Here is a 19,166-nt window from a genome sequence, read left to right as displayed (position 1 = left end):
AATACTATTCATTTGACAATATTAAAAGTGTGAAGAAACATAAGTGTACTGTAACTGTAAGTTTGAATTTGTGATCTTATTTATTTTTGTCCGAAAGTACTATAAAAAGTACTTTAAAGTTTTAAGTGCATTACTGTATGTGAAAATAGTTTTTTTAATTAGATTGCATTAAACCTGCTCTTTAAAGTGCTGACAGTGAGGAAAAACTGCTTTTCTTGCTTATTTGACACTGCACACGTCCTTACACATGGACACGGCTGAACACACCAGTTGTTTTAACTGACGCTAAAGGCAGTTATGAATTAGGCAGCTATAATTTGTCAGCCACAGAGATAAGGACTTTGAAACTTTGCTGACTCATTATGTGTGTTGTTTGGATATGAACAACATATCCAGTGGTGTTCTTGTGCTTGAATGTTTTCTGTGTGATTTATGTTCTCAAAACCACGGAGCAACAAGTTATTTCTATGATTAATAGTTACAAAGACCTAATTGAAAAAGTGAAATTGTAAAATACTAGTTTTATATAAAATTCATTTGTATAGTACCGTTTAACCAGGTACAATAACCAAGAGAGATCTAAAATACATTTGTTTTGTTATAGTACAGTAGATATAGAATGAGACACAAAGCAAAGTGGAAAACACAACTTATTTAAGAACTTTACCTTGTAAAGCCTGAAATTTTGTTTATGGTTTAGACAAAAAAAAAAAAAAAGTGTTTTTTTTTGTCAAGTATCAATTTTGATACACCAGACTTTTATGGTCAATATAGTATGGAGCTGTATGAAATATAAATAAATAAATAAAAACAACTCATTTTCATTCAGAGGCCAAAACTCAGCAAATATATTTGGTGCAGTTGCTGATTTGTATACGGTATATGGCCAAAATACATAAATATCAGTTGTCACTCTGTATCTCCAAATAATATGTCTCAAGATTATATTTGTAAATGCTTTGTTTTATGATCAAAGATCTGAGATCTGTAGTTTTTATTGCGGGGGCCAAAAAAACCAAACAAAAAAAAACATTGATGATTGAATTATACAAATAAACGTTCCTCAAAAGCTTGATTTATTAGGATTTTTTTTTGTACATGATTTTTCTAAAAAAAAAAAAAAAAAAAAAAAAAGATAAATCAAGTTAACCTGTCTTCTTCAGTCCAGTAAATGCTCATCTTGAGTTATTCAAGTTAATAAAGTTATTCTTACATTCAGTAAAGATTTGACAGCAAAAAGACATGTATCAACCTCAAAGGCGATGGTTTTACAATTATTCTAAAAGGCCTTTTACATGCTAAAAAATATAAAATATCAGAAAGCCTGTAGAGGATTATGCAACAGGTTTTTCAAAGTTTTGATCATTTGATAATTTAGAGGCCTAAAAGTTTATAATAATAAAATGTGACTCTACATGCATTTTTGTGAAATGCCAAAACTACGATTTGTTGCAGATTCCAGATGAAATGTCCACCAAAAAAAGTACAACAATCTTATTATGCCCATGCTCTTGTTTTCATAAGAACAGAAGCACTTTATTTACCAACTCTTAAACAGATGGGGCAATCAAAACCTCAAGAGGATGCAGAAGAGGCTGGTGGAAGATAATGAATGCAACATGGCCTTGACCGGTGTCACTGGTATGAGGTTCTTCTTTAAAGGAGGAAGTTTCTTGATGTCACCAAGGGGATATGGGAAATGACATTATATTGGTTGGTTGTTGAGCACATGCTGGGCCTGATCCAATCATGATGTTCAGAGCATGTCTAAATGTTTGAAACATGCATGCGCTAGTGAATAACAAAAACAATAAGAGTTGTTAATTATTCAAGATGATTCACAAGTGAAACAGCTGGAACACAACCCAAAGGATTTCAATTAAACTATATCAATACAACAAGCATATATCCAATTCTCACTTTTTTTTTTTTATGAAAATCTTGTTCCAACATCTGCTCCAAACTTCAAAATTAATCACCATTCCACTGCTTACAGTACAGCAGAATGGGAAAAATAATAATACTAATAATAATTCAATATTTGTGCCAGTCACTTGTTCTCTAGTGACTTTTATCCTGCACTAACAAAACATTACGTTTTGATTTGTGGCTGTACAATCATTTCCTTCTGCATTTTTTGTTGTTGTACTGACTGTGGTTAAGAGACTTAAAATATATTTGTTTTTTATTGTTTCATATTAAAACATTTTGCAACTGAAACCACTTCCATGTTTTGTATAAATCTAACACGACAATGTCAAAGGTTTTGATGAGTTAAGAATGAGGTTATAATGTCGCAAGAGTGAAATTTGATGTTGTAGAGTTGGAAAAAAAAGTAATGTTCCTTAAAAGACTGGCCTGGTTTGAGCATAACTTCGGCTGTAGATTTTTAGTAAAAATCACTGTCTTCATCAACTTCAAAATCAAGCACATGCAACTCATTGTTTTTTTGTATCCCTCTATCTTCTTCCTCCTCCTCCTCATTCTCTGTGCTGTTTCTGGGTTCTACTCTCTCCCGTTTCACAATCTGATGATATTCCTGATACATTCCAGTCAGAGCCTGTGCAGCCTCTACAGATACTTTGAGTTTTCCCACCACATCCTGCTCTTCATCCGCACTGACAACTGAAAGACAGAAAAAAAACACAAAGTCATGCATTTATTTCAAGTATATTTTAATCTCTTTTCATAATGACTGAATCTTACCATCGATTTGTTCTTCAATAAAATCATTTCCAGTCAGCAGAAGTTCTCGTAAATCCAAGAAGGCATAGCCGACATCTTCACATTCTTCTTGCTCGTTCATGGGCTCACTGACTACTGTGAACTTTAACCTACAGTAGATGATTGGAGGAGAAAAAAAACAGAGAGGTTAGAAGATCTTTATAATTTTTTCCTTTTATTGCCATGTGAAATGGTCATTATTGTTATTATCTCTAATTTTCTCTCTGTTTACCTGCCCTGGTTGGGATCTGTACCTTCCAGCATGGTGTAGAGGTAATGTCTCAGAGGAGCTGCTTCCATGCTATCCACATGGATAACTAATGATGATCATAATGTGTAAGAGAACATGAATAGTTAATTATGTGTTATTTTTTTTGTTATTTCATTAAAACCAAGTTAATATGTTAAATGCCACAAAGCCTTTGTGTGCTTAATTATAAAATATGTGCACTTGTAGTGCACTTTAAATCTTACAAGTAATCCTACAACTTTACTTGCAGGTATTATAATATTAACCAAATAAAAGGCCACTTAAGTGTACTTAAAGTGAGTACACTTTCTTAACACACTTAAGTACATTTTTAAAAGGTGCCCTTTGTATGTTGAATTATACGTTTTACTTTAAAGTACATTTTACAGTGGAATTTTATGATCTTTTGTCAATAAGTGTACTTTGAATATTTGAGTAACATACAACTAACATACCAAAGCTAAATGTAAAGTACTTTATTATGTACTTTACTACATACTTTACTAAGTACTTTATTAAATGTAAATTACTTTATTATGTACTTCACTACATACTTTACTAAGTACTTTATTAAATGTAAAGTACTTTATTATGTACTTTACTACATACTTTACTAAGTACTTTATTAAATGTAAAGTACTTTATTATGTACTTTACTACATACTTTACTAAGTACTTTATTAAATGTTAATTACTTTATTATGTACTTCACTACATACTTTACTAAGTACTTTATTAAATGTAAATTACTTTATTATGTACTTTACTACATACTTTACTAAGTACTTTATTAAATATAAATTACTTTATTATGTACTTTACTACCTACTTTACTAAGTACTTTATTAAATGTAAATTACTTTATTATGTACTTTACTACATACTTTACTAAGTACTTTATTAAATATAAATTACTTTATTATGTACTTTACTACCTACTTTACTAAGTACTTTATTAAATATAAATTACTTTATTATGTACTTTACTACCTACTTTACTAAGTACTTTATTAAATATAAATTACTTTATTATGTACTTCACTACATACTTTACTAAGTACTTTATTAAATGTTAATTACTTTATTAGCTGATTTGTGTTATCCAATATTGCATTTAAAGTATATAAATTAAATTGAAACTAAATTGGAAATCATATTTGATTTTTAATCTACAGCTAATGTAATGTGCCAATGTGGGTGGGTCTACAGAGAGTGAGGTTAATGGACATTTAAGACACATAAGGATAATTTAAATTGTGTGACCTTACCTCGTGTAAAGTTGTAGTGTATTTCGTCCCCGTTTGTTGGTTTACTCAGGGACATGGGTGTTTCTGTTGTCTCCATGGGAATACCTAGAAGGCGGTACTCTACATATACCTGATGCACTGATTGGTCAAGAGCAACACTGGAAGAAGGGTTAAAAGAAAGTGACAGGATTTCCACCCTGAGTCTGTCTCCCTGTGAGAAACAAAGACAAATGTTTGATTTCATAATGTAGGACTGACTCTTTGCATCTAAGACCAGAAACATACTCTATTCAAGTACATGAACGCTAGCTGGTTTTCACGGAATGTTCCAAAATGTTTTAAAAAGCAATTAATAGTGCAATGCAAGTATGTGTTGCCACAATGGGCATTATAGCCAATATTCATTATTATAAAATGTAAGTCATTTTGTTTACTGTTAACATCTGGCATAATGACACAGACAAAGTTTAACTCTATCTACTCTTCTGAGGAGTGATATTTGTAAAAAAAATAATAATAATTAGCAGGACCACATGCCTGCACATTTATTTGAAGAGCGTCTTTCACCATACACAACGTTTCGAAACATGTCAATGTTATGTCTATAATGCCTTAGTTCTTTACCAAAGTCCAATATGATGACAATAAATGTGGTTTAAATCTAACTATATTGTATTTATAGCATTGTCTAGCACATATATGTCACGGTGACTCGGGCACTAGCCTGAGCATTCAAGGCAGTTAAGTCATTAAATATTGGTTAATTTTTGTTGTAAGTGAGAGCAAGCGATTCTCAAAAAGTAATAATGAAAATATGGTTGGATGTCACCAAGGAAAAAGGTCTGAAAAGCCTGATCATCACATACCTAATCAATGGATCAGTTTTGTTCTAAGTTAGAGTGTGCAATTCTCAAAAAGCATCAGGATAGGATCTGATGTGAGTTTTTTCCAGAGTTAATTACCAGTCATTTAAGTGAAAGTGTTGAGAAATACACGGTATGGCTTTCTTTTCAGTTAGTATTTTTTTTTTTTTATTTCAGGCAGAATTACTGTAACATGAAGCCATTCCATACTGTAGATGAAAATGACTTGAGGTAATGATTTTTGATGAAAATGGTAAATTTTAGTCATATCACCTGCCTCTAAGTAGTTTAAACAGGCAGCTGCTGGAAAAACAACCCATAATGCTTTAATCCCCTATATTGAGAAAGCCAGAGGCAAGCTTTTCTTTAATTGTTGACATTCAATTTTATGTAAGTTGTCTGTTAGTCAACTGTATGATCATCACCTTTTTATGTGGTTTTGGTGGGTGAGGAATTATGATGACATCACTTCCATTTGAATCTCTTGATTCATCAGACTGAAGGGCATCTATGTCGCTTTGAGCTATTTTGGATATAAGAGGTAAAAAGAAGCTTTAACTCACCGTTTTGTAATTTGTGTAATGAATAAGTGACTTCTGAGGAAAAAACTCACTTCTGTCTTCAGTTTCATCTTCCTGATCTTCATATTCCTGTTCCTCCATTTTAATTTGCTTCAAAAGAAAACACACTGAAAACCCTTTTAAACTGACTGATTCAAATACTCAGTCGACAATAAGTATTCTTTTTGCATTTCCTTCCTAGTTCCTTACCTGTGTCGAGTCACTTTGATAGCTCTTTTGACTACGAGGGGTGCTTGGCACCGAGGCCGATGGTCTGAAGTCCATAACTCGATTGGATCCATGCGACTTAATAGACTTGGCAGGACTCAGGCAAGGGGACATTGTGGGTTTCAGAGTGTCCTGAACGTGCAACACTGCAGTGCGGTGTTGCTTCTGTCTACCTGACCTTGAATGTTGAGCCAAATTAGATGGAGGTTTCTGATGATAAGACATGGGTTCAGTGACCTGAATGCATGGCGATGGAAGGGGTGTGATTGAACCTCTTTGAGGGCTTCTAATGGTTGTGGATGGGTGAGTGTCAGCGGTCTTGGCTCCATGGTCTGGTGGAGGCCCAAGCTGAGACTGAAAATAAATTGAAAGATTGCATTTATGTTTTTTTTCTGGAATATTAGACTTTTAGGAGTATGCTCCATCTCTCACTTTTTTCTTAATTCTGTAAAACTGAGCACTTATTTGTGAAAATATCTGCTATCTGAAAATGACTACCCAATTCTTCCACAATTAAATGCAGTGAATAAAATGGTAGATGCAATTATGCACATTTAAAATATATGATCAAAATAGCTGAAACGGTTGAGCCATTAAGCTATTGAAACAATTGATGAAATATAATAAAATGTCAGTTAACATAATTGATAATGACTCTTTTAACAATTAGATTTACATTTAATATTATATTTGTATTTAATATTTATTGATATAATTCATTTAAAAATATAACATGAAATGTGAAAGTGTAAATGAAATAGCGTGGGAAGTTATTGTCATTCACAGACACTCACCCTGGGCTTTGCAACGGGTCTCTGTGAAACCTCAGCACTGGGCGCCATTCTCTCTTTCTCTACTCCTTCTCTTTGACTTGAGGGTGCCTCAGGTGACTGGAAAGGGTACTTCCACCTGAGAGTGGCCCTCACCATTCCTCTTGGACTGCCAGCAGGGTCTCTAAGCACATAATCACCTGACAGCAGGGAACAAATTAAACATTACTCACCACAGTTAACCTTTGTCTTTGTGAATATTAATTATGGCTCTAAATTTTAGCTCATGGATTTTGATTCCTAGAGAGAGAAAAAAAATAACAAAAGTTAGAAACGATTTTTTTAAGAAGTCTCAAATGCTCATTTATACTAAGCTTAATTTAATCAACAATACAGTAAAAACAGAAATGTTGTGAAATATTAATATAGTTTAAAAAGAATGTGATTTATTCCTGTCTTGGCAAAGCTGGTAATTTCTGCAGCCATTCCTCCAGTCTTCAATGTCATGCAATCCTTTAGAAATCAAATGATGCTTATTTATTATTATTAATGATGAGCCTATATCTTAATTATCATTGTTGTAAATATTTCACAGTGTTACTGTTTTTACTGTATTTTTATCAAATAAATGCAGTCTTGGTGAGCATAAGAGACTTCTTTCAAAAACATTAAAACCATCTTAATTATTCCTAACTTTTGACTGATAGTGAATGCACAGAATTAAATTTTTATTTAATTAAGGTTCTGTTTAATTGCATCCTGATTGTAATGATTACCTCTGATTGGTCTGCCTGCCGCAAGGGCTCGTAGTGGGATTGGTGTTTTTGCCAAATATGTGGGAGGAGTCTGAGGTTCGCTGTCATCAAACACAGACACCCACAGGCTGCCCACATTCAGGTATTCTAATAAATCTGTGGTTACAGCTAATGGATAGCTCGCTGAGTCTTTAAAAACAGGATCCACACAGCATTGAATTATGGGTGTAGAATGAGCTGGTAGGTCATAAAGGCGATATGTTAAGTATGCATCAGGGAGAAGTCCTGGCCAGCGGGTACTGAGGCCCACACAGCGCTCCAGTACCACCTCAAGCTCATTGGGTATCCCTACGCCATAATCATATATTTCCTGGAACACACACACAAAACACATGCTTATTAGTTTGAAGAAATAAATTCAGTAATACTTTAGTTTAGGGGCCAGTTCTCACCAGTTACTTATTAGCATGCCTATTATATTGGCTGTTTATTAGAACTAATGAAAGCTGATATTAATGCCTTATACTGCATATTCTACATCCCTAAATCCTACCCCATAACTAAACTTAACAACTACCTTATTAAGAATTAGGAGTTATTAAAGCAAAACAGTTAATAGTTCATTTTCTCAAACCATGACTTTCCTTCTTCTTGGAATAAAACTGGCAATGTGTATAACCTCTAAGCTGCTAGTTTTCATAAAGCAAAAGCATAAAAAGTCCAACACTTCCAAAAATGACTAGTCACTGTATACTTTTACTGTATGGTAAAGAGCAGCTTTTGCACTTAATTGTACTGAATCTACACAATATTTAAAGTATATTTTAAAAAGCTGTATTTTTGGATATCATATTAATGAAATAGAAGTCTACTTAAGCATACTTAAAAAGAATACACTTTCATGACTTTCTTAACACTCATAAGCATACTTTCAAAAAGTGCACTTTGTAATAATGTTAAATTAAAAGTTTTACTTTAATGTGTTCACTTAACATACAAAAGTGCATGTACATTTAAAATAACAATTACAAAGCTTAAATAGAAATTACATTGAAGTATATTTTAGTTTTGCATAAATGCTTAATCGTATTTTAAAGACAATAGAGGAAATGTAATTATATTTTAAAGACAATAGAGGAAATGTAATTATATTTTAAAGACAATAGAGGAAATGTAATTATATTTTAAAGACAATAGAGGAAAGTATGAAATTACAATGAAGACGTTCTACTTAAATGGGTCAAAAAAGACTCAGCTAACTGCATTTGATATCAATTTAAAGTATAAAACATTCCCATGTTGTTAAGTGCCTGAAAACTTCCTTAATAAGTACTTTAAAGTACTATTGAAGTATGTAGTGTACTATAAAAAAAAGTAGTATACTATAAGTGTAATTTTTCACAATGGCAGGTTTGAAACCAAATAAGTGTGAGTAAACAACAGAATTTTCATCTTAGGGTGAGCTATGCTCTCAGGGCTTTCCTAACAAGCCCTGTCCCGTCATGTGTGTACCATGTGGTATGTGGTGGCATTTACCTCTGCTTCCCCATGAGCCCATTCTGAACCTCTGGTGTGTCTTACAGCTGTTCTACTTGTGGCTCTTTCCATTTGAGGTTCTGTGAGTTCCACCTGAGGGTGTAAACACACCCAAAATTCAAGGATTCCTATAATCTCCCCTTCAGCTCCTGCAGAATAAAGGACAAAATTATCTTAAAAATTCAGTGGGAAATATTATTGTAATAAAGAGCTAAAAAAGTGAAAGAATGCCAAATTGAACACACCTATATACGCATATAAAGCTATTTTACTGCAAAGCTCATGTGACCTTATTTTACATTACCTGTGATGTTGGTTCTGTTTTTCATTCGTTCATCCCTGCGCTGTAGAGCTCCCATCAGAGAAATCCTCGCTCTCCCACGGGTCATAAATTGTACCCCTCCAAGCACCTGATGCAGTTCAACAGTGATGGACCCACCCTGAACCCTGAGCTTCTCCAGGTCGAACTCAGAGAGGGCGTAATGCGACGTGAAGCCAAAATTTGGCTGTCCACCTGATATTAATGAAGTTGAGAGGGTTTCAAAGTTGAGGAACCCATAGGTGCAAAATGTTGCAACCCCTTGGTGATCTGCTGTGACTTGTCCCATGAGTCTCAATCCTAGAGGTGTAAAGGTGGCTCCTGTTAGATGTATCTCCAGAAGAGATTGTCCTGTACGCAGCTGTGTGATTATGGCGCCCTCTGCAGCAGGCTTGACTGTCTCTTGTTCCAGCCCTGTCCAGGTGTACTGCAGGGGTATGGTTTGCTTATAGCTTCTAGGGCTGTAAGCTATCTCTTTCAGTTGAGCTAAAATAATGGATGAAAATATGATGTTATCATGAAAATAGAGCAATAAGGGAGAACGGGGCTGGTTGCCAATCTCTCTTGTGTTCAATATTTCTCAGCATAGGTTTATTTTTTAAAAGGCAGTGTCTATACAGCCATACATACATTATTTTAAATTAAAATTAATGTGTATTAATGTGTAAAGAAAATGGTAATAAAATATGACGAGTTAATCTGTGTCAGAACAAATTCATCATGATAATGTCAGACACTTTGATAGAAAGGTATGTAATGAATTAGGTTGAAAAGCTGTCAGCTGTTACATTTAAGTACATTTAGATAATACCAATTTAGGTCAACCAATTACCAAGCAAAGCTTGATTTTGTTCAGTCTGTGGTGTAAAAAGGTTGCATTAGCAATTAAAGAAAAAACACTTAAGCAATACATAGTCAGGTCAAAGTGTCTGAATAATTTTGGTCCAAAATTTCTATCAATTTTACTGGTAGCCCACTATATGAAGAATTTGGGGGTAATACGTCACAGTTTACTTTATTTTGCTATCCTCACTTACATAATGAACTATAGTGTACTGCACCCACTAGTAAAAAGATATCAAATATGATATCTGGTGTCTGAATAATTTTTGGTTTGACTGTATATATATTGTTACTTTATAACAAGCATTGGTACCAATTGGACTTTTAACTAGAGACTTGTGACAGCTAGCCCCAATCTCTTGTATATTGTACATGCAGCAACGCCAGTTCTTCTAACCTTGTAAATTGCTGATTTGAAGGCTTCTGCTTTTCAACAGTTCGTCTTTTTCACCTGCCCTCCTTCTATTCTCCTCCCTCTCTCTTTCAAATTTGTCCATTACTGTCTTCATCTCGTTCTATAAAAGAAAATACTGTAGGTGTGGTTGATGTTTTGGTTTATGTTGAGTGAGAACAGCAATATTCAGAGAAATATATGCAACAGTTGTAATATGCAAAAGTCCATTCTTACTGCAAACGTGTGTGTACCTGAAGGTCAGCATTTAGTCGATGTCGCAGTAATAATAAATCCCTTGTTTTCTGGAGTTCCAAAACAGTTTCTCCATATGAGGCCTGCACAGCAGTCAAATCCCTTGATGTCTCCTCTATCTTTCCGTCTGTTTTCAAGAAGCTCATCACCCCTTGAGTCTCCTGCTGCATTCTAAAGGCCTAAGGGAAGAGCACACAATTAAAGAAAGAAACAGAAAGAGGGAATGAAAAAAGCAAAACAAAATGTTATGTAGCTGCTTAAATGTTTTGAAATATATAAAGATGCAACTTTTAAAACTAAACATATTACCTTAATCTGCAGCAGAGTCTCACTCAGATCTTCCACACTCATATCAAACTCCTGATAGAAAACGAAAAACAGACTATATGGAGTATATTGAGAATATATGGACATTATATGGAGATATACTGATATACAAATTCTAATGAATTGACTGTCTGGCCCGAGATCCTGTTTGTGAAGTAAATTTTAGCCCAACACAGCAAATTTTACTTTTGTAACAGAGTCCAGTTTTTCTTGCAAAGATGTGACTTCCTGCCTGTGCTGCAGGACTTCTCGCTCCAAGCAGTCATATTTTTCTCTGAGGAACATATCTGAAACACATTCAATTCATTAAAAAGATGTGCATTAGCACATTAAAGAACTAGAACATGTATTCATTTAATATGTATAAACATGATATATTTAGCATATTGACAATCCAATTTGACATGTTGACTACACAACGTCCAGGAGTCTATACACAATATCACGTACTGTTAAGTGCTTTGACACAATCTGTATTGTTAAAAGCGCTATATAAATAAAGCTGACTTGACTTGACGTATTAAAGCTGATACAATGAACACTTCCGGAATAAACTGAGATGTGGTACAGAAGTGATGCTGCTAGTCAAAAGTCTGGCAATGCAAGAGTCTTACCTCTATCTCGCTCCTTCTCCTTCTGAAACTGGTCATTCTCTTTTCTCATTTGTTCCTTCTCCTGCTCCAGCATTTTCTTTTCTTTCCTTTCTTCCTCCAGTCTTTGTTCAAGCCTCTGTACACCTTCTCCCCAACTCTCTTCTTTAAATTGTTCTTTTTTCTCATGTTGCCTGTCTTCATGGTTCTGAACAGACATAGTGCTATGGAGGAAACCAGTGAATTTAAACATACAAAAAATGTAGGCCTTTTTTTCTGGTTATTTATAGGATGGTTTTTGGACAAAAACACACAAACCTACAACCAGGTCCATAGTTCGAATACAAGGAGCCTGTGACAAAATAGTATGGATAGGTCCAACTGAGCTTACAGAAGATAAATATATAAAAGCCCAGATCAAAACAATAATCTCGAAAAAATGTAAGCGTGGATCAGACTTGTTCTAATGACGGTCATTCATTTGACACTTCCATGATTACATGATATTTTCTCCATTAAACAAAAGAGACTGATAAAAGCTTGTGTGTTTGGGCAGTTTTCAATAACACTAGATCCAATTTACATGTATGCTTTATTATCAGAAAATTTGAGCAGATTATTTGGTTTATTTCCTCTGTAAATCTGTCTGTTGGTTAGATTTCCCAATGTCCCATAATTTCACTATTATCTTTTATTCTACAGTTATAGTTAGTTTTTGAGCATAGCAACCTGATACAAAAGTTTGTGCTTTCTGATTTTTGCACAATCATAAACTACGATAAACTACATTTTAAGCAATTTATTCCAAAATCATCTGGTACATCAACTAGTGATTCGACTGGTGCCATAATTTTGTTTGGACATAGAAAAGTCCATTAAAATGTCCCTGGTTGTCCCCCCATCAATGCCCCTTGCCTATCACCTATGAAACACTCACCTCTCCAGAAGTGAATCATAGCTATTCTTCAGGAGGTTCCTCTCCCCTTCCAGATCTGAAACCCTCCCCTGAAGCTGAAAAACAGATGTTAGTAAAAGTCACAAACATGAAAACTTAAAACAAAAGAGCAAAAGTGCAACTTGAACAGTACCTCCCCCAGAGCTTGCAGTGAAAGTGTGGCAGAATTGAGCTGGCCCTCAAGTGTCAGCACTCTCTGCTTCTCCTGTTTCAACAGCTCACTCAGCTCCTCCACCTTCCCCAGCAGTGCTCCTTGGCTCTCTTTTAAAGACCTTTGGCCCTACAGTATATTTGCCCATATAAGACAAAGAAAGACATTCAACAGAACCCTATTTATTCAATTTTATTCTCAGACCTTGTACATGTTTGTATGATACTTTTTGTGATGAAGAAAGAGTCAAAAATGCAAAATTTAGGAAATGTTTACTTTAAGTTTAAGCTTACCTCCTCCAGCTGGTTCTCATAAGCCTTAAGAAAGAGCACAAAGAGAGGGAGGAATGAGGATGGTTTGTTTTAATGCAGGAATATAATTTGGAAGACATTACACCAATGATTTTAAGTGGAAGACCCATGATCACTATGACGATATGACAGCAGCTACAGTGCCCACCATTTTGAGGACCAAAAATGCGATGTGCACATGTGTATTATTATGAAAAATGTCAGTGCACATGTGTGCACCACACTGTAAAAAAAAAAAAAAAAAAAAAAAAAAAAAAAAAAAAAGTTGAGACAATTTAAAATTTTAAGGCAACCAGCTTTTTGCTGATTTTTGAGTTCTCTCAACTTAGTTTTGTAGGAGATTCTCAACCTTTTGTTGTATAAACAAAACAACAAGCTGAGAAAACTCAAAAATCTGCTGAAGTTTGTTGCCTTAAAATTTTAATAAACCAGGTGCAGGATTACAATGGTACACACGTTACAAATGGTGACTTTGTACAGTGCAATGTTCTCATTACCATTCTGGAGCATTATTTGTTCAATGAAGCCCAAAGCAGAGACAAGCATTTGGACCAATCCGACACACAATTTTTCATTAGATTTAACAAATCAATGATTCATTAGATTAACAAATAATCACAGACCCCTCACCCAATAAACATATTGGGTGCCAGGATATCTGTGAAGGACCTAAGACCCCTGGTTACCATGGCAAACAGGACACCTCAGCCAGATCAGATAAACTTTACGACCTAAAAGTATGTAGAGAGAATCTTCCCCCTATTCAATTCTCTCTAAAACAAACACATATTGCTATAGGAAACGACTTCTTTCATTAATTCATAGACAGATTTTTCTTTGACCTTCCTATCCCATATATTCAGGTCATTGTGTATATTATTACTGTTCTTTTATATTGTCTTTTGTGTTGTATACTGTTTTATGCATGCTTATGATAGAACTACTCGTTCACATAACCTGACTAAGTCCCAGAGCTGGCGCAACCGCACCTGGCAGGCCTTGACTCAGCGCCAGTCTGCGGTTCTTTTAGATCCTAAGAAGATGAGCTAGAACTATTCTGGACCCCTAAGTTTGGTGCCAGGCCTTTCGGCCTTGACTTTCCATTCAACCAAAGGTCCTCGGATCTCAGCAGATGTCTCTCTTAGTTCTCTCATCACCTTCATCTGGGAGAAAACTCTCCCAATCACCACCGAGCCAGAATAACATCAGAATAACTCCAACACCACCAAACCTTCAAACCATCAAAACTTCCATCCGAGACTGCATCCGGACAATCGTTCAGGGACCAAGGCAATGCCAGTATCGTATATTTAACTAAACGAAACAGAGGTTAAGTATAAGCTATAAACAGCGCTGATGGTTTTACTCAGGTGGTTAACTGACTCTTTTCATAGCTTCATTCTCTGGTTTTGCTGATGGTTTCATCCATCAACTTGCCCTTTCCCCATGTATGAATGATTGCATATTTGTTTGTTTGTTAGACTAGTTTGATGGCAATTTAATTCTGCTACAGTTACTACTGGCGGCTGATATAAATAATTGTAATTAATCATAATTAATTGCAATTATTTATATACATTTACCTTTTGAGCTAATTTGCTACAAGCAATAGTAAAGCAGATGCACTATCATTTAAACAGATATTATTTTTCACTTAGTTTTGGTCTTATGGCTCACCTCCTGAAGAGCAGCAAACTTTTCCTGAAGGACCAGAAGGGAGGTGCTCTTTTCAGAAAGCTGCTTCTGCAATCTTATCACATCTACATTATCTTTTATAATGAGTCTGTAAAGAAGAATAAAAATTGTTACATGCATGCTCTGTTGTTGACTAATTCTGAATAGTAACTGAGCATGAACACTAAATGTGATTGAACAGGCTATTGTTAATTTATTACTGATTAATAAACTATTTATTATTACAAACTTTATCCTACCTGTGTCCATCAGCTTGTTGTTTGCGCAGGTCTTTCACAATACCTTCAATTTCTTTCTCTTTGTCTCCGAGCGTTTCTCTAAGAGACTGGGCTGACAGCTCCAGCTCTGCCACCCTCCCTTGCTGATTTTCTATGATGGTAGATCTGCTGAGAGTGAAAAAACAAGAAGGAAAATTAGAAACATGAGTGTAAAAGCCAGATATGGACAATGCACAAGCAAGGTAATACACTGCAACAAATTTGTAATTTGATTATTAATAGCATGGCAGCAGTGTCCTATCATATGCATACAGATCATCAGGAATATATACTTAAGTCTATTTTAGGCTAAATAAACTAGCAGAGTCTTTTTGAGTGAAAGCAGATCTACATAGCAGAAGTCTATGAATTCTGCCATAAGATTAAGAATGCAAATGTCTTTAATGTTTTTTTTTTTCTTTCCTACTTTCTTTTTTTTCTTTGTGTGCTTTAGCTGAGTTGTATATGAAGCAAGGCACTATACTGTGTTTTGCAGAATTGCATAGTATGTAAACACAAAAACATCCAACAAACCTGAGTAATGCAAGTCTGCATATACATAGGAGAAAGAGGCAGAAAGATTGAGGACAATATTTTTTTGTGTATTGACCATCACTATTACCCAGGATTGACTGTTTAGTCTTTTTTTATGTTTGCAGTTTGCAGTTTGTAACTCACATAGAATCCCATAAAAATGTAGATGACATAAATAGTATCATCCCATTCATATCATATCATAAACTTTCATGACCTATTTATATATTATATATGTTGTATGTTGTAAAAACACACAAGCACATACCCACAGGTCAACTTACAATCTGTCTATCTCTCCTCTGGTGTCATCCAGTGAACTGATGCCATAGCGGGCAGGAGCGGTTTGGGCAGCTCTTCTGACCCCTCCGCCCCCATCCACACCTCGCCCTGAGACAGAGAAAGAGAGAGACTGAATCAAATCTGGAATACAACACCAAATAAATACCCCTTGCATAAAGTACTGTGGTGATTTATTAAGTACTGATTTAGTACCTCACCTGTTCGTGGTCTGTTATGTGTCCTGATACCCAGGTCTAAGATGTGTTGCTTGGCTAAACTGAGTTTGCTCTGCAGCGCTCCCTTCTGACTCTCTAGAGTCGCTACACGAGCCTCTAGCTCTTGAATAGTGTCCTCCAGCTCTCCATCCCTCCCTGCAGATGGAGGGCCTTGCTTTAATCGCAGCAGTTTTGTTGATAACCTGAACAGCCAAGACAAAAAAAAACAATTTTACATTAAAGCAATGACCCTTTCAAGTCTGTGTTTCCTTTTGGCATAAAAGGCAATAATAAAAGTTCCATAAAGCAAAGTTTTCCTCTTATGGTATTCTGTTAGTTAGTGTGTCTTTGTGTACCTGCGCAGTTTTTGCTCTTGTGTGCGGCTGTGTTGTTTGAGAAGTGTGTTCTCCTCCTGTAGACGGAGACATTGGTCCTCCAGCTGCTCGCGGGGTATTCTGAACAATCGATCTGTATAAAGACAAAGAAACTTACAAAACAACCCAGAGGACTATATTTCCAGTGTTTGCTCAAAGGTTGCTCTTCCGTAGCCCAGGACACTTCAGAAAGAAGTTCACAGTTGTGGTATGTTTAACTGAGTGTCTACTTTGTCTCAGATGTTTGTTCTAAAAAGGAAAATAGGCACAAATGAGACAGAGCTATAAAATGTGGATAGCATGGTTGGCCAACATTCATAATTTTGTCCAACAAGTAACAACTAATAATTATGATTTCAAAACATAAGCCAGAAAACAAATATTAAATATGAATAAATGTTGACATCAATATTTTATCAAATAAATGTTGATTTGATAAATATAATGAAATGTATTTCAATATTCTATTTGTTAATACATTTTCATAGGCAGCATTTCAAACATTAATGATTAATATAATTTGGAAATGTTATTTAATTCTAATTGGCCACAAATGTAGAGGACAGCAGCCCAGATCATTTTAATGTTTTGGCTTATTTTAGAACTCTTTTGAGCACAGACATTGTTGAAACAGATACATGTGATTTCTTATCAATAATAATAAATAGTATAATTAAATAGTACTAAATTAAAGCAATGTGTATTTTTAATAATAAAAAAAAGTTAATCAAAGCTTGTTTTCAGGACTATCTTACCCTTTATTTTGAGCACCTGTGGTGGTCTTCTCCAGTTTCTGGTGTCTTGATCTGTGTCTAAAATAAAGCAGTTCCACTCATTTAAAGAAACCATGACTAAAAATACAACGTAAACACACAGCTCTATACACACCTGTGAGAAGAGTTATCAGCCCTGCTCTCAAGCCCACGTCCCTCACCGGGAAGTCCCCTGCTGTCTCATCCACTGCCAATGACATCATGAGAACTACCAGACCCAACCAATCACTGCCTTTTTGAGGAAAGGGATTCAGGCAATGGGGCACCTTTCATTATATTTTTGAGACTTCTCTTATCCTGTGTCACACAACAATTTGGAAATATGTTAAATGAAAAACACTAGTTAAATGAAATTCTATCTACCTAAACATTACCTTTACATTAATATTACATTTAATATTCAGTTATTACAGTACAGGGATTTTCAGTTTAACAGACAACCCACTGACTTCCAATATAAAAACATTTTGTGAAAGATGAATTCATATTTAAAGTAATGTTATTCAGCACGATTTGCTGAATAACATTAAAGTGATATGGTCAACAAAGGGTTAAATTTTGAGTAGCGATCTTGTATTTGAACTACAAAACCTTTTTTTCTTTCTTTCTTTAAAATTAATAATTTTATTCAGGAAGGATACATTTAATTGATCAAAAGTGACAATACATATTTATAATCTAACAAAAGATTTCTATCTCAAATGCTGTTCTTTCTAACTCTCTGTTCATCAAAGAATCCACAAAAATAGTAAGCAGCACAACTGTTTTCAGCTCTGCTAATAAAAAGAAATGTTTCTTGAGCACCATATCATCATGTTAGAATATTGTGAATAATTCAAAATATTAATATTTGACATGCTTATGGCGATAAATTAAAGCATTCAAACTACAATAAATCATAGTCATCCATAACTTTTCGGTTTAAAACTATTTTAAACAACTTTCCATCTTTCAACATTTTTATTAATGCATCTTTCATTACCTCTATTAATTTTAGAGACAGCATCGAATTCTTCTCCAAGTACTTAATTTGTCGAACCGCACTTCTATTAACTAGTGAAAGCAAGCATGTGCATAGACACAAGCTTCAGATTGACAGATTTTATTTTAATCTGGACAAATAAAAACAGGGATTCTGATGCAGATGGAAAGGAAGACATGGATGGCGCTGACATAAATAATAAATTAGCTGCGTAAAGTTTTCTCAGTGACATACCTGTATGTGTGTCTGTGAGTCTCCTGCACTCTGCAGAGAGCTTTAGTGAGTGTTAATCCTCCTCTCGGCACCAGTCTCTGTCATTCATCTTCCCCCAAATGATCTGTCCTCTCCTGTTGTCCACCTGTACTTCTGTCTTCCTCTCAGTCAACTCATCATCAGCAGCATGAAACTTCTCTCTCGTTTTAGTTCTGATTGTTAGTTTCTCTCTTTCTTGGAAAGACGCTGTTTCATCAATCCTGCTTTAATCTGCTTAATCTCTCTCTGCAGCTCCTCCTCTCAGTTACTTGTGTTCTTGCCAGTCTCACTGCATTTATCAATTACAAATAGCCTACACTGTGTATGAATGCAAATATTTCATATGTTTCCCAGGAGCAAACAACTTCAAACACTGATCATTAACTGTTTAATGATCATTAACTTTGTCTACTGACAAATGTTACAAGACGGTTATCATTATTAAGATGAGCAGCATATGGTTTGAGAATTGTCCTCTAATGTGATTGGCTGTAGTTATAGTAACGGTCTAATAATCTGATTGGCTGTTGTGTTTGTAGTAAAGACAAGAACAGGAGGTCAATGGAGAAAATCAGATTACAACGTGAGGATGAAAGGAAGATTTAGTGTGTGTGTGTGTGTCTGTGTGTCTGTGTGTCTGTGTGTGTGTGTGTGTGATATTCCCTGCGTTATGGGGACCAAACAAGGATAGCGATACCAGTAAATTTTGACCTTGCGGGCACTTGAC

At 35.0% G+C, this 19,166-nt stretch overlaps 1 protein-coding gene across 1 annotated transcript; it reads right to left on the bottom strand.

Moving 5' to 3' along the window:
* Positions 1–1,061: 1,061 nt before the first annotated feature.
* On the bottom strand, positions 1,062–18,689 carry LOC306865073 (protein fantom-like). The gene is made up of 27 exons (XM_079409438.1): positions 18,422–18,689; positions 17,321–17,502; positions 17,188–17,244; positions 16,415–16,526; positions 16,062–16,261; positions 15,846–15,951; positions 15,010–15,156; positions 14,753–14,858; positions 13,058–13,081; positions 12,747–12,893; positions 12,596–12,669; positions 11,683–11,882; positions 11,255–11,355; positions 11,051–11,101; positions 10,741–10,920; positions 10,493–10,610; positions 9,238–9,738; positions 8,934–9,082; positions 7,419–7,767; positions 6,667–6,842; positions 5,855–6,226; positions 5,698–5,755; positions 5,510–5,607; positions 4,243–4,432; positions 2,957–3,041; positions 2,707–2,834; positions 1,062–2,625 (listed from the first exon to the last, which is right to left on the bottom strand). The coding sequence occupies exons 2-27, from the start codon at positions 17,406–17,408 to the stop codon at positions 2,390–2,392; spliced, it is 4,053 nt and encodes a 1,350-aa protein (XP_079265564.1). The 5' UTR covers positions 17,409–17,502; positions 18,422–18,689; the 3' UTR covers positions 1,062–2,389.
* Positions 18,690–19,166: the final 477 nt, after the last annotated feature.

The sequence above is a fragment of the Barbus barbus genome (assembly GCF_936440315.1).
Source record: "Barbus barbus genome assembly, chromosome: 46".
NCBI lineage: Eukaryota > Metazoa > Chordata > Actinopteri > Cypriniformes > Cyprinidae > Barbus > Barbus barbus.
The sequence above is the reverse complement of the archived record's forward strand: the minus strand, read 5'-3'. Positions and strand labels throughout refer to the sequence as shown.